This window comes from Equus caballus, chromosome 20 (genome assembly GCF_041296265.1).
Source record: "Equus caballus isolate H_3958 breed thoroughbred chromosome 20, TB-T2T, whole genome shotgun sequence".
Classification (NCBI taxonomy): domain Eukaryota; kingdom Metazoa; phylum Chordata; class Mammalia; order Perissodactyla; family Equidae; genus Equus; species Equus caballus.
The window spans coordinates 40,023,615-40,039,200 of NC_091703.1; the positions used below are offsets into that span (position 1 = coordinate 40,023,615).

At 57.8% G+C, this 15,586-nt stretch overlaps 2 protein-coding genes across 3 annotated transcripts in view; one reads left to right on the forward strand and one right to left on the reverse strand.

The window, feature by feature from the left end:
* The first annotated feature begins 298 nt into the window (after positions 1 to 298).
* LOC100064060 (galanin receptor type 3-like) lies at positions 299 to 1,333 on the forward strand. The gene has a single exon (XM_003363773.2). The coding sequence runs from the start codon at positions 299 to 301 to the stop codon at positions 1,331 to 1,333; it is 1,035 nt and encodes a 344-aa protein (XP_003363821.1).
* A 2,657-nt stretch (positions 1,334 to 3,990) lies between these two features.
* The window catches only part of CPNE5 (copine 5), an 86,007-nt gene continuing 74,411 nt past the window's right edge, over positions 3,991 to 15,586 (reverse strand). For both annotated transcript variants that reach the window (XM_023624852.2, XM_023624851.2), the window contains 8 exons: positions 14,750 to 14,811; positions 10,725 to 10,771; positions 9,490 to 9,671; positions 8,521 to 8,648; positions 8,177 to 8,279; positions 7,339 to 7,396; positions 6,808 to 6,881; positions 3,991 to 5,602 (listed from right to left, as the gene is read on the reverse strand). In XM_023624852.2, coding sequence (XP_023480620.1) covers positions 5,384 to 5,602; positions 6,808 to 6,881; positions 7,339 to 7,396; positions 8,177 to 8,279; positions 8,521 to 8,648; positions 9,490 to 9,671; positions 10,725 to 10,771; positions 14,750 to 14,811 — 873 coding nt within the window. In that variant the 3' untranslated portion in view covers positions 3,991 to 5,383. The remainder of the gene's footprint in view (positions 5,603 to 6,807; positions 6,882 to 7,338; positions 7,397 to 8,176; positions 8,280 to 8,520; positions 8,649 to 9,489; positions 9,672 to 10,724; positions 10,772 to 14,749; positions 14,812 to 15,586) is intronic.

The window sequence follows — 15,586 nt, forward strand, 5'->3', positions numbered from 1 at the left end:
CCTGACATGTGTTTTATTTTCTTTATTTCCTCACTTTTTGAGAGTTGAGGAAACTGAGGTAGAGAAACATTAGCTAACATTCCCAGGGTCATGGAGCTACCCAGGAGCAGAGGTGGGATTGGAACCCAGACTGTCGAGGAGCCTGTCCCATCAGGTTGTTGTGAGGTCTACAGGGGCTAATGTCCGCCAAGGGCACCTGCTGTGTGCAGGTGTCTGGGAGAGGAGGGGGCTCTGCAGGGAAGGAGGGGCGGCCCTCGGGCTGGTCTCTACGCTGTCCTTGTGTGTTTGGAGCAGGAAGATGGAACCCAATGTCACGTTCACCGCGAGGCTCACAGCTACACCCGAGCAACGGCTCCGACTCGTCTTTGCTGGGGCCTGCGGCCTCATCCTGCTGGTGGGGCTGCTGGCCAATGGGCTCATGCTGCTGGTGGTGGGCCAGGGCCCCGGCACCCCTCGCCCGCTCCTCGCCCTGACCACCAGCCTCATGGTGAACATCACGCTGTCTGACCTGCTCTTCCTGTCCTGTGTGGTGCCTGTGCTGCTGCTGAGCTTCCTGAGGCATGACTGGTGGCTGGGCCAGGCCGTCTGCACCACCAGCCAGGCCACCAACAACGCCACCATGTTCTGTACCTTCTACAGCATGGTGGCCACGGCCCTTCTGCGCCACGTGGCAGTGGCCCGGCCTGACGTGGCCCTCCCATGCAGCCAGGGTGCCCGCCTGCTGCTCTGTGGGGCCATGTGGATCCTGGGCCTCACTGCTTCGTTGCCCAACTGGCTGTTCCAGAGAGTGGTGGTGGAGGAGGCAGTGCGGGCCCGGGCCTGCCTCTTGCTTCTGAGCCCTGCTTGGACCTCCTGCTACTTCACGCTGCTGGGGGCTCTGGCCTTCCTGCCTTGCGTGCTGGGCCTGGGCTGCTCTTTCAGCCACGTGGGCTGGCTCCTGTGGACACGGCCACGTGGCCCCGTCGGGGAGAGCATCCAGGAGCACCGGGAGAACACGGGGCTCATCCTTATAGTGCTGCTGGTCTTCGTGCTGATGTGGGGGCCCTGCTCCGTGCTCGGCTATGTAGCGGCCATGGGTGGCCTGCCTGCCACGCCGACGGCTTTCGTGACATCCAGCCTCTGCACCATCCTGGCCTACTCCAATTGTGCCGTCAGCCCCATCCTGTGCTTCTGTCTCTCCCGTGCCTTCCGGGCAGGGCTCAGGAAAGTCTTCTGCAGGCCGATGGCAGCCAGGCACCCCAGGGGTGTGGGAGGGGCTGGTATGGTGATGGAGCCTGTCCAGCCGGGCCATGACAGGGCCCCAGGAGGCCTATGGGGTCTGGCTGGGGTCTGAGAGGATAGGCTGAGGGGAAGGCTGAGAATCAAGAGAGACGGGAAAACCCTTTAGCGATATTAGAGCCCGTCCCTTCCGTTTTACTGGTGAGGAGACTGAGATCCAGAGAGGGCAGGTGGCCCAGCAAAGGTGACACAGCAACTAAGCAGCAATCAGGTCAATGTTTCCATTCTACCTTGGGGCTCACAGACCCACAGACGCTACTACTTTCCAGTTGTATGACCTTGCACAAATCCCTTAACATCTCTGTGCCTCAGTTTTCTCATCTGGAAGATGCGATAATGACCGTCCCTTCTTCACAGGTCTGTTATGAAGATAAACTTACTTAACACACGTAAAGTGCTTAGAAGAAGGCTGGTGCTCGGTAAATGCATATGAGTGTTGGTCATTACTACTATTATCATCATTTATTTTTATTAATTCAGGGGCATCTGAATGAGTAGACAAGAAGGTGGTAAAGGGACTTCAAAGGGTAGAGAAGCAGGTGGAGGAATGATCTGGGGGCTGACAGCCTGGGGTCCTGATTCCTAAAGGCCTGGGGATTGAGTGGGGCGAGGGGAGAGGCCAGCCACAGCCTGGGTGGGGCTCACAGCCCAGGAGAGCCTTTCAGCCACCTCTCCCTTCCCTGCCTGCACACCCCACCCCCCCCAACTCTGTCACACCCACCTCTCAGCCCAGTAAGGGACACGAAGGCAACACAGAGCGAGAGTCCGGGCCTGCGAATTTCTGAACGCCTTCCTTTCTTCCCTGTAGTTTCTCTTCCCAGCGTGGCTGGGGCAGGGACCCTTTGGGAGCCCCTTTCTTCCCTCCAGAGCCGACTGGAGGTCCCCACCCTCCTACCCCTATCTTCTCTGAGAAATTCCCAAACTCCACGCCCTCAGGCTTCTCTGCTGGCCTGGGGACTGGGGAGATTGTCTATACTGAAATTCCCAAGACGACATACTCTGCTTGGTAATAGGGTTACAGCTAAACACACACGCACGGACTCTGTCGTCGAAAAGTTTGAGAAATGGTTGAACCAATTCAAACTGATCTCATTGCTGCAGGACTTCTCAGAGCCTTGAATACCCCAAAGGCCACTGGGACCCTCTGAGAGGGGCTCCAAGCAGGCAGCTTCCCCAAATCCATGCCAGGGACCAGTGTTCCGGGGAACACACTTTGGGAAAGAACCCAGGGGAGAAGCTACAGTGTTGAGCAGGAAACATGCTCTCGGCACCCTGGGGCAGTGGTCTAAGCCTCATTCTCCCGCCGGGCGGGCATCTCCTCCGGACACTTTCCCACGGTGACCAAGGTGAGGTGAAACAGGCTGCTGGTTCTGGGAACTTCCCCCTTCCTGAGCTGTGACCCCACCCGGTTCCCACTCAAAGCGTGTCGGAATGCAAGTCAGAGGGGCATCTAATCACAGGGGCAGCGTGAGTCAGCTCTCATTTCCCATCACATTTGTAAGCAGTAAACAAGTCCTGCCCTCTGGTGTAATTAGTACCAAATTTCTTGTGATGTGCAGATTGGGAACGGCTGCCTGGAAGGCTGAGCCGAGGGCAAGCCTGCCAGAGAAGAGAGCAGTCCCCTTGCCCTGTGATCCTGGTCCCCAGTGGCCACAGGGATTTATATGTGAAGAGGGACAAGGAGGAAAATGGTATTTGTCGTGTACCTAAGCTTCTGTGGGTCCCGTGCACGTTCTACACTTCACGTGTGCGTATCTGCATGCCGCTCTAATGGCTGTACAACGATCGTGGAGGAAGGAGTGACGGTCCCCTTGCACAGACGAGCAGTAACTGATCCTGGGCACTGGCCCGAGTATGGTCCAGCGGCGCCAAGAACCCCCCTTTGTTGCTCACAGACCCCAGCCCCTCCTGCTGGCTTGGCATCGCTACCCAGGGTTGTGGGATTTCCTTGCTCATTGTTCCAGAGCAGAGGGTGGCGCCCTGTGGGTGCAAGTGTGTGAGTCAGTGTCTCCAGACCTGAGCAGGGCCTGGCACTGACGCTCAGTGAGGACTGTGAAGATGAGCAAATGAGTGGTCCAGTGCAGTAAGGTGACCTGCTTGCTTTAGAGAATCATCTGACTCATCTCTCTCACCTCCTCACCGTGACCTACAGGCCGTATGCATTCTGGATTCTTCACCTCCCTGACCCCATCTCCTGCACTCTCCCCTCCTTAACGCAACTCCAACCACACCAGTCTCCTTGCTGTCCTTCAAACACACGCTGCCACCTCAGGGCCTTTGCACTTGCATTTCCTCTATGTGGAGCTCTCTTGCCTCAGCTATCAGCCTGCCTCCCTCTCTCACTGAGGGCTCATCTCAAACATCACGTCCTCAGAGAGGCCCTCCCTGACCACGTCATCTAAAATATCACCACGTCACTCTCTACCTTCTTATTCTTCTTTGTAACTCTTATTGCCAAATAATTACATTATTTACCTATTTATGTGCTTGCTGTGTGTTCCCTGTCTTATGTGTGTGTTTGCCGTGAGCTCTATGTGGAGACAGGCCTGTGTTTGTTCTCTGTGTCCCCAGTGCGTAGCACAGACCTGGGCACATCATAGCTGCTCAGTAAATCCTGTTGAAAGGAATGGGAGAGAGGGAGAGGAGAACGTGGACTCTGTCACACAGCAGCATCGGTGCTACTTTTCACAGGAGGAAAGAAAACAAGGAACCTTAGTAAAAGAACCAAATTTACTTCAGTTTAAGGCAAGTTCCACACAGAGACTGTCTCAGAGACGGGCGGGCACAGGAGCAGACAGCGTGGAAACACCACCATCATGCACGACTGGGAGGGAAGCGGTGTCGGGCAGCAGATGGGGATCGGGGCTGCTCTCCGCCCAGGCTCGGGGGCCTGAGGGGGCTGAGGCACCCCGGGGGAGGGAGGGACTGGCATGCATGACCTGCTCCCCACGTGGGCACAGGCTGGGCGCTGGGGGACCCGGGGTGAGAATGCCTGTCTCACCTTTCCCACAGCAGGGGCAGGGGCTCCGGCTCAGACACCAGAGCCCAGGCTGAAAGATGAGGGTGGATTTGGGGGGACAGCTTGGAACAGGGTGACCCTAGAGCCAAGACGGCCTGGGGGAGGGGCTGTGCTGGTGAGGAGTGGGGTGGGAAAGCCGGCACGGGATGAATGGACTCTCAGCACACCAGATTCGAAGGTAAACCCGGGACCACTGGCCAGCCCTCTTGCCTCACAGATGTGGGAATGGACCCAGAAGGCAGAGGGGCCTGGCTTGGGTTCCCCCCGCAGGCAGGGCTTGAACCCAGGACTCCCGTCTCCTGTCCATGGACAGGGGGGCAGTGTGGGAGTGCCGGGGCCAGGCTGCTCCCCGCTCAGGCCTCCAGTGGACAGCAGGGAGTGGGCACCAAGGACCCTGAGCAGCCCCTGGGGGCAGGAGGGGAGCCAACCGTGGAGGTGTCCGGGGCCCCCCTGTGGATGCGTGTGTCTAGAACCAGCGTCATATGGGGCCTGAGAGGCACCAGAAAGGACCTGTGCCCGAAAAGCCTCCCTTCCTGGCCCACCCAGCCTCTCCTCCTGGGTCTGCAAAGCTCCCACGGCATGCAGTGTCCACGTTCAGACATCCCGGCACCCTGGCAGCCCCCGGGCTTCCCTGGAACTAGGGACACGGTAGATACTGGGGTGGCAGTTAGGGGTGGGCGACAGGAGTAGACACCACAGGAGTGGGGAGGGACAACAGGGCCTGGAGGAGGGAGGCCCAGACCAGGCTTCTTACAGGAGCACACGGGATCGCTCAGGTGGGCTGAGGGAGACCCCAAATATCCTGATTGTTAACACCTTCCTGGCTGGGTTAGAACCAGGTGTCAGGGAAATAAGAGAAGAGCAGGGGCTCAGAAGCCACCTCCGCCACCTGTGGCCCCCAGCTCCCTGGATTGGGGCTGTGCGGTCAGGAAAGTGGGAGGAGTCTCCAGAGACCCCGCCCCCTGCCGCAGCCCAGGCACACAGGCGCCAAAGGCCGGGCGGGCTGGGTGGACAGTAGCTGGGTCTGGGGCTCCTGCCTATCCTCCTCCTGGCTTCCCCAGGCCCCAACCCTGCCGCAGGCCGGGATCAGATGTGCGTGTGCAGGGGGGAAGCAGGGGGCGTGCGGCCCGGGGACTGCGGGGGCGACTGCGCCGGGGCGGCGGGCGGGGGGCGCGGGCGGATGCCCTGCGCCTTCATGTAGGACACCAGCTGGTCCGGGATCTCGGCCAGCACGTCGCGGGCCAGGCGCGCCATGCTCAGCACGTGGTTGCCGGTGCGGTCCACGTAGTCCCTGAAGGGTACGAACTGGCCAGCAGGGAAGGCAGGGTCAGGCGAGGGCTCCTGCCGGACCCAGCCTCCCAAATCTCCAAGCCTGGGATCCTGTCCCCCTCCTCCCCAGACTCCGCCCACTTCCCTCGACCCCTCCCCCTGAGGGTGAATTGTCGGAGTCACTGCTCTTCCATTCACTCAACACGTAAGTAATGAGCCCCTATTCGGTGCCAGGAGACACCACCCAACAAGAGTCCTTAACCTCTCAGGTCTTGGCACTGAGCACAGGCGCTCAGCAGGCGCCCAGGAAAGGCTGAAGGAGTCCCCTGGCTTCTGGAAACGGGCTCTCCTGTCTCCTCATACCTCTCAGGCAGAGCCCTCTTGGTCTCTTTGGCCCTGCTTCTCCTCTTTCTCTCTGGCGGACACCTACAGTCAGGCCCCTTTGGCTTCCTCCCAGGGTGTCCCCAACCCTGGAGAGCCTCGGGCTCACTCCTGCCTCTAGGCCTTTGCATACAGCATCCCGCCTCCCAGACTGCCCTGGCTCTGGGTGTTTCCACCCCCCTATCTTTGGTCTCCATGTCTGGAATGACTGCCCCCCCTCTGATTTTTTTCAATCCAGGGGTTATGGAGAATGTCAGTTTTTTATTACGAATCTCCTAAGCACTAGGGACTCAGTCTGTGGGAGATTCAGGGAGGGCCGGGCTTACTGGGGTGCGTTCTGAGGCTGGACTGGACGGGGATCCCCTGAGGACAAAGACCTGTCTGCTCATTGCATTTGCCAGCCTACGTGGAGATGTTGAGACACGGACTCAACAAGGCAAGCAGTGCCTGTTCTCGGGGAGGGCTGCAGCGACACTAAAGACACCGGCTCCCCCTTGAGGGGTTTGCCATCGCCCGGGGAAGGCAGCCCAGCAGAGAACAACAGCAGCTGCAAGCAGTCAGATGGATGTTCTCTGCAGGAGGCTGTGGGGCCGGGGCTCAGAGGGCTGGGCAGAGCATCCTGGTTGGGGCAACAACAATGTTGGGCGTGAGTCTCAGACATGGCAGAGCTGGGACAGCCCACAGAGAAGTGAGACCCAAGCCTGACTTCTGTTCCCTTCTGTGGTGGCCAGGCCACTCTGGGGCTCCCAGTGCCCCCTCCAAGGCCCTTTTCCACAGAAGGCTTCAGAAGTGGGTGTGAGGTCAACCTGGCTAGAGGGGCTCTCAAATTTTCCGCGGGGCAGGCAGGGTCTGGGCTTCACCTGGACGATGTCCCGCTCGGCCAGCTTCCCCCGGGAGGAGATCCGCACGTCATCACCATCCAGCTCCACCATGGCTGTGCAGGGAGGAGGGGCATGGGGGTGGGGGGAATTAATGGTGGGTACCTGGGCCTGGCAAGACAGTGGACTTATCCTCCAATCCCGGCCATTTCAGGGCAGAGACCGTCAGACCAGACCCGCATGTTAGAGAAGAGGAAACTGAGGCCAGGAGACAGGAGGAGCCCAGCAGGGTGAGTCTCTGACTTGTAGCCCAGGGCTCCAGCTCCCCCACCCTCCCTAGGCTCCCAGGGTTGGAGGAGGGAGGAGTGACGTGGGGCCTCCCCACAGCCTTGGGATGTGGGTGTAGGGTACACACCCTGACACTCCCCTCCCTGCGCAAACAAACGCACCTCACACCCTGCCTGCTCACCCAGAGAGTCACCCACGCCCAGGCGTGAGCTCTCACTCTTTTGGGACGGGTCATTCCCAAGGGCCTGAGCCTCTGGGGAAACATCTAGGGGTCTGGGGACTCACCGTCGAACTCCGCCTGGCCCACGCCGATGATGATGATGGACATGGGGAGTTTGGCAGCCTGGGAGACAGCATGGAGAGGGGGTGGACCCAGGCGAGGGGCCAGTTAAAAGAAAGGGTAAATCATGGGTAGGGACAGAAGGAGGTGGATCAAAAGAAAGGCAGACAGAGAAGAAATGGAAGAGAGGTGGATGGAGACACACAGAGAAACACAGAAAGAGGAGTTGGGGCGGGGGAGAAGGCAGCCAGGAATACAGACCAAAGGAAACAGAGGTGGGGCATCAGCAAGGAGGAGAAGGTCGAGGGGGAAGGGGGCAGAGGGGAAATGGGTCACAGGTCTGCTTCTGTGAGACACCTCCATCCCCTCTCCTGCCGCTGGGCCTCCATCATGTGGGACATCTTTTACGGGGGCCTGAAAGGAGGGCCAGCTGTGGCTGGGGCCCCTTATACAGGCAGACCAGCTGGGAGCGGGAGCCATGTTCCTGTGCCTGTCACCTCTTCTACCTGGCCAGGCCGGCTGGGGTCCAGGGTAGCAAACCCAAAGTTGGGTTAATGGGGGAGCCACGGGCATCTGGAAGTAGTGGACCACCCAGTGTGATGAAGTGGTGGGTACAAAGCTTAGGAGCAGGAGCCCCCATCAGCCGGTGTGCCCCACCGCCCAAGCCCCACTGCCCAGCCCTCCAGGCTCTCCAGCAAGAAGCCAGGAGTGGTCCCAAGGAGGGTGGGGAGAGGAGAAGCCACACCCCAAGCATGTCCCTAAAGGAGCAGGAGAGCACGCCCCTGGGTCCCCTAGGAGGCAGACAGAGACCCCTCCCCTCCCCCGTCCCCAGACCCTGCTTACATTGACGATGGCCTCCTTGGTCTGCGCCATGTCCGAGATGACCCCGTCGGTGATGATGAGCAGCACGGAGTACTGGGAGCCATCCTGCACTGCGGCCGCATTCCTGGGGGGCACAGGGGCTGAAGGTCCGTCTGGCCGGGCTCTGGCCATGTTTTCCCCCGACAAGGACCCTTAACACTTTAGCGAGACAGCTCTTTGAAGGGGGGCGGTCTCTTTAGGATCAGAGTTCCCTGAAAGGCGAGTCAATGGGAAGAGACACTCCCTCCGCCTTCCTGAGAGGACAGGTCTGGAAACAAACGCCTTGTGAGCCGTTGGGACGGGGGTCTACTGACCCGAGCACTTACCTGGCCACGTGGGTGACCACGGGGGCGAAGTTGGTGGGGCCGTAGAGCTGCACTGTGCGCAGGCTGTGGTGGTAGGCTTCCAGGATGCCATCGATGCCGCAGCACGAGGGATTCTCCTGGTTGCCGTTCTGGGGGCACAGTGGATGGAGAGGCTGAGCCCAGGAAGGAGGGTTGGGAAAGAGGGCAGCCTGGGGGTCTCTGGGGGCAGAGCTGGGGTGGGGAGGCCAGAGGTCTGGGCTCCCCTAACTCTTCTCTGGTGGGGGGTGGGGGGCAGGGGAGGGAGCCCCCAGGGCCCATCCTGAAGGGCAACATCTAAACCTGCTCCTTGACCCCCTCCATGTACCTGCTCAGCTAGGCCCCCAAGAGCTCCGGCTGCTCCCCTCAGGAAAGCTCGGGCCAGCCCACCACACCCTAAAATGACTGCCAGCGGCTGATCCATCCTCTTGTGCCCTGTGCCTAGCACAGTGCTTGGCACTCCACAGGCACGTGAGGGATATTTGCTGTTAGTGATCCAGTGACTGACTGTCCCCAACTCGTGGGAGGGAGGGAGAGGAGGTGGCCTGAGGAGTCACCTCCACAGGGCCCCCATCTCAGGGGGTTCCTGGAATTAGCTGCAGTTGCCCATACCCAGTCCACACCCCTTTATCCTCATTTCGGGGCCCTTGGTGGACAGTGCAGCCACGTCTCCACTGCACTTCCACCCAGGTCTTCTCAGGAAAAGGAGGCCAGAGCCCACTGTGGTGGCTTCAGACGTGGAGGGGAGTGTTTGTGAGCAGGGTGGGGAGTGGGTTTCTGGAGGCCCTGATACAAGACCCCTCCACAGAGCGGGCAGCTTCCCCCGCCCCCCCCCCCCAACAAAGGCTGTGCCTTAAGTCCCTAGGCGGGGAGGATGGGAAATGCCCCTCCCCAGGCTCGGCACCACACCCCATGCCTGCTCGGCCCGCAGCCCTTCCTCCCGGGATATCCTACCAGTGGGAACTCGTGGGACACCCTGCCGTCTGGGGGCAGCTTGGCCCCAAAGCCGAGGGCGGGGAACATCTTGTCGCTGTCGTAGTGCTGGATGATCTCGCCGACGGCAGTCAGGGCCAGTGCGTAGGCGTTCAGCTGGTAGGGGCTCATGTAGTGCAGGGACGTGGACTGCGAGGGGTTCCCTGTGGCACAGGACGTGGGACGTTTGCCAGCCTGCACGCTCTGAGCCCCCCGGGTTCAGAATGCAGAAGGGGGTGTCCAAGGGTACCCCTAACTTGTATTTTGTTACTCTTGACTCCCTTCTTTCTCTCTCACCACACATTCAATCCTTTAGCAAATCCTGGTTCAAAACCTCCAAAATATATCCGGAAACCCACCAGCTTCTCCCCTCCTCCACGACACCACCTTCCTCTGGCGTGTAGCGTCGCAGCAGCCTCCTAACTGATGGCCCTCTCCCTGCCCTTATGTTCACAGTGAGCCTGTCAAACCTCAGGCAGCTAGATCACCCCTCTGCTCTGCCCAGAATGTTCCAGTGCTCCCATCTCACCTGGAATTAAACCCAAAGTCCTAACACGGGCCCAGAAGACCCCACGTGATCTGGCCTCCAGTTACCTCTCTCCTCATCTCCTACCATCCTCCCTGTCACTCAGTCCCAGCCTCTCGCCATTCCCACCTCAGAGCCTTAGCAATGGCTGTTCCCTCTGCTCTGGGACACTTTTCTGCAGAGGTACGTACACATGACTTGCTCCCTCGCCTCTTTGAGTCTCTACTCAAGTGTCACCTCCTCAGCGTGGTCTTCCCTGAACAGCCTATTAAAATTTATAGCCTCCCCCACAAACTCCCTATCCCTCTTCCTGGCTTAATTTTTCTCCATGACCCTTGTCACCACTAATATTGTCCATATTTTTCTAATTTGTTTATTAACGAGAGGCAGTGCAGCATGTCCTGTTCCCCCAGGGAGACTAGGTGTCTCAAGGGTAAGACTGGGGCTCAAGGTATGTAGGCCCAGAGCCCAGATTTGTTAGTGACCACAGTCCAACCTGGGGATACCTTCGCCATCTTGGTTGTATCTTTGGTTCTTCAGGACTAAGAACCCCTTCTTCAGTGAGGATGAGGCCAGAGGGTATGGGAGACCTGCCTCCCAGCCAGGACCAACTAGCACAGCCCTGAAAAGCCCTCCCCTTTCCAGTCCCCTCACTCCCCCTTCCCGCCCCTCTGCCCATCCCCCTACTCACCATTGGAGGCAGTGAAGTCGATGGCCACTGTGAAGTTGATCTGGGTCCTGGAAGAGGGAAAACAGCAGGGGAGTTACCTGGACAGAGGCAGTGCTGTGGGCAGGGTGAACAGTGCTGGACAGGGAGTGAGAGACCTGGCTTCCACGCCAGCCCCACGGCTCGCCAGGTATGTGGCCTTGGTGAAGTCACTCATCTCCCTCCAGTCCTGGAAAACTGGGATAGTAATGTCAGCCATGCCCTCCCTCAACGGGTGGTTGTGAGCCTCAGAAGAGTTGGGTAGGGTGAAAGCTCTTTGAAGATGATCATGCTCTGTGTGAGCACGGGGTTATGGTTACTTAATTCCTCCCCAAACCCTGTCCCTGGGCCCACCTGAGGCCCGCGAAGGAGGGTCTCACTGTATTTCTGGCTCAAAGTTGGAGTTCGATTCAGGGTTAAAACTTATTTGACAAAAAAGAGAGACAAGTAGTCATTGTGCATCTCCTGAGGGAGGAACAAAACACCACCCATGAGATTGTCTTGCCAAAAAATTGAACCTGAATCCAGGTGAGCTTCCAGAGCTATCTACTGGTTGTTTACAGGAAATGCAGGGGACAGAGGAGCATGTTAAATGACACCACAGGGGATGCAGCCAGTAAAAGCCAGTCTGTGGGGAAATTCTGTCGGAGCACTTCTGGAAGAGTGGTCCATGGCCCAGCAGCGTTGACGTCCCCTGGGAACCTGTGAGGAGTCTCCGGCCCCGTGGACCTACTGAATCGGAATCCCATGGTGGGGTGCAGGAATCTGTTTTAGCAAATCCTTCAGCTGTTTGGGGCAACCAATAGATGAAAGAGAATTAAGGGACAAATCAACCAATTGCAATATATGGATCTTGTCTGGATTTCTGATTCAAATAAGCCAATTAACAAACTTTATAAGACAATTGGGTAAATTTGAACACTGACTGGATATTGGTATTAAGGAACTGGTTGATTTTTAGGTGTGATTATGGTACTGTGGTTTTATTTTACAAAGAGATAGTCCTTATAGTTTAGAGACACATCCCAAAGTATTTGGGGGGATGTCTGGGATTTGCTTCACCATAACTGGATAAAAGGGAGAGTCCATGGAACAAGACTGGCCATGGTTGGTAACTGTTGAATCTGGGTGAAGGGTACTTAGGGGTTCATTCTATCTTCTCTCCACTTTTGCATGTGTTTGGAATTTTTCCATAATAAAAAGTTAGGTCTTGAGGATTCAGATTCAGGGTTGAAACTTTCTGAGGGTTTGGCTGTTCTGGGTTCTGTGCTAGATGCTGACAGAACAAAGCTGACAAGGCCTGAGCCCCTGACATAATCTAGTCTTGTGGTTCTCACACTGCAGTGAGCGTAGAGTCACCTGGGGAACTGATTTAAAAAGGAGGCCCCAGCGCCCCACCACCAGGGATGCCAATCCAGTTGGTCTGAGATGGGGCCCAAGAATCTGCTTCTTCAACAAACATCACCTGCCCTCATCCAGGGATTCCAAGGAGGGGTTCTGGGATCACACTCGGGGAAAGTTTTTTTTTTTGGTTTTGGTGGTTCCAAGGTAGGGCTAGGAATGATGTAAGATGAGGCCAGTCTCACCTCACCTGCCTTTAGCAGATGGTCCCTATTGGAAACCACAGTCCTCTCTCCATCTGATCACAGCCGAGCTGCTACTCATGGAACCTTTGTCCCCGAGGGAGGGTGAAGGACATGGTTAGCAGGAGACCCAAGCCAGGGTCTGCAGGCTGGAAAGAGTCCTCCCCACACTCTTTCCCCGTCGTCTGCTGCCTGGGGGCAGAGCATCCAGTGGACTCCAAGCTCTGAGGGAGAAGGAGCCACAAGATGGCAAGAGCCTGGGTCCCTGAATGACTGTGTGGAGCAGCTCCCTACCCATCCCTGCCACCCCATGAATGAAAAATCAGCTTTCATTTGGAGCAAGCCTTGAGGTTGGAGGATTATTTGTCATAGCAGTTGACCTACCCTGTTCATCTGCTGTCTGTTGTCATCTCTCAGTGTCTTTGTTAGAGAAAAGGAGACATTTGGAGGGTAAGAGCCCTGCCCCAGGGGCTACTCTTGGGAGGGTGGTTGTAGCCCACAGGACTACAGCTGAGGGACACCATCAGCCTGACTCTTCCAAATAAAGGGTGAGGGCAGAGGTAAGCTTTACTCCTTAAATAACTAACTTCACTAGTCTTCCCCTGCTCTGAGTTCTGAAACAACTCAGGGAAGGGCGGGCCTGGAAAGCAGGTACTTTTGTGGGAAAGTTACTTCTGCAGGCCCGCCTCTCCTGCCTAAGGGCAGAACAGGGCAGGACGCGAGCTGCTGAGCAACCAGCTCCCTCTCTGACACGAGGGCAGAGGTGCCCCTACCCTTCCTCCAGGCCCATGTGGAGGAGGTGGGAGGCCAGGAGGAGAGGATACCCAGACAAATGCCACCAGTGGCCACCTGCCCGGACACGCAGCACGTTGGGCTCTGGCTCCTGGGAGCCCGGTCTCTTACTCGGGTTCCCCAGAGAGGGTGAAGAGAGGGGTGGGGGTGGGCTGGGCAGGCTCCAGCGTTCTGACTTGTCCATTCCTTGGCACTCGTGGCGCCAGCTTTGCGCAGCAGCCCGGCCTCTGAGGGCTCCTTCTCGATGAGACGATGAGACGTCACAGCACCCAGCCCTTTAACTCATCAGTCTCCGTCTGCATCACACCCCACCTGGCAGCTGTCAGGCAGGCAGGGGCAGGATTATTCATGACCATGCACGAAATGTAGCACGGTGACAGAAGGAACCCAGCCACTGGCTAGGCGTGTGGCCTCGGGCAAGTTATATAAAATGGAGATACTCATCCTCACCCTGCTCCCTGTGTTCTGTAAATTGGGGACACTATGCAAATGAGAAGGATAAAAGGATAAATAGGATGAAGATGGTTTGAAAATTACCAGGTGCTACGAAACGAAACGTGAGGGGTGGTTGCTCCGTGAGATAGAGGACAGAGCAGTTCTTGGGGGGAAGGGAGCAACGGCAGGGTCTGGAGTAGGCTCAGAGGAGAGGCGGGGAGGGCGCAGGCTCAGCTGGTAGAAGCAGAGCCCGCAACCTTGAGAGTGTGGGTTCAAGGCAGCAGGGCGTGGTGTCATGGGAGAGGGAGTGTGGCTTCCCAGGGCCAGGCTCTTCCCTCAGACCTGGAGAACCGGGCATCCCAGCTTGGCTGGGATGAGTCTTTGGCAGCTGTCCTGCCTGCCTCCTCTCCAGACAGGTGTAGTCACTCACCTGCCTGCACCTGTGGGCTCTCGGCACCCACACCCTGAGCTGGCAGGGAGCGTGCTGGGCAGGACCTCAGCTCGGAGTCAGGCTCCCTTTCCACGGGCTGCTGGCTGGAGCCTCCAGGCTTCCCTGCCTGCCTTGGCCTGGACACTGACCCCTTGGGTTCTTTCTGCTCCTTAAACTTGTATTTGACCACAAGCTGACCCTAGGACCATCCCCTGGCTCATCCCCCAATCCCTCCTACCCCTTTGGGTCCCTGATGACCCTGGGAAGGTTAATTACTGTCCCTCAGACAGACAAGAGGTATCAAAAGCTCAGAGCAGGAAGGAAGCTTAGAATTTGCCTGACTCCAACCTCTTTGTGTACAGAGGAGGAAGCTGATGCCCAGGGAGGGAAAAGGGACGTGCTCAAAGTAACCCAGCAAATTTACAGCAAAGAGGGGTCCAGAGACTGGGTTTTTTGGCTCCCTAGTCCAGGGCTCTTTCCACTCCCCTAAGCCCTTGATTCTCTTTGTGATGAAGTCCCTACCACCTCCAGGTCCCTTCTCTGCACGGGGCCCTGATATGACCCAGGCTGGCCTCTGTGGCTCAGGAGCGCCCTCTGCAGCCACTCAGGATCCAGGGCCACGCAGGGCTCTGGGCATCTGCTCAGAGTCCAGGGTCACAGGCTCCCGCCAGGGCTTCAGAGAGGCCAGGGTGGGGCCAGAGCTGCTGACGTCGACGTGTGGGGCTCCTTCCCCCTCCCTGAGAAACCAGGCTGGCTGCGTCTCTTCTTACCCTCCTTTGATGTAGTCGAGAAAGGTGCACTCCGACTCCACCGCAAAGGAGAGCAGCGTGACCTTGAAAACAAGAGGGAGGTCCGTCAGTGGGGAACACGGGGTGGGGGAGAGGGTTCCTGACAGTTACACTCAGTGGGTGCCCGTTTTGCATACAGTGCCCACAACGACCCTATGAAGTACTGTTATTATCCCCATTTTATAGCCAAGGACACTGAGGCTCCAAGAGGTGCCCAAGGACCCTGCGACAACATGGCTGAGCGAGATGGGATCCGGGTCCATTTTACTCCGGAGCCTGCACTCTTGGCCTGATGCCAACTGCATCCCAGAAGGGCCCTGTCTCTGTCACTGGGGTTCACGGACTCAAGCCAAGGCACGAATTTCCCCTAAGTGGACACCGGCGTGGAGTGTGGAGGGCAAGGGGGTCTTCCTGACACAGGCCTAACAACCCACCGGTGCTGACAAGCTCCATGCTTCCATGTCCCGCTAACGATCCTGAAACGTGCCTCTCTGGTCTGCGCTTCTCTTCAGCCTTACTTATCCCACCTCATCCCTCTGGCGTCTCTGGATCTCTACCCTCTCAGACCCAAGACCCTCATGAGCAGCCTTTCCTTTCCCTGGAGGTAACTGACCAACTGGGACCCCCTCTCTCAAGCAGAGGCCTCTTGACCTGTGCCTCCTGGCGCTTCGGCATCAGCTTTGCCAAGACGGGCAGCTACCTGGCAGCTCGTTACAACAATGATTTAGAATCGTGGAGACGAGTGAAAGCCTGGTAGCCAAAATCAATAAAACGAGGCAAGATTGGGGCCGAAGACCCTTTACCTGTGTCAGAGAACTC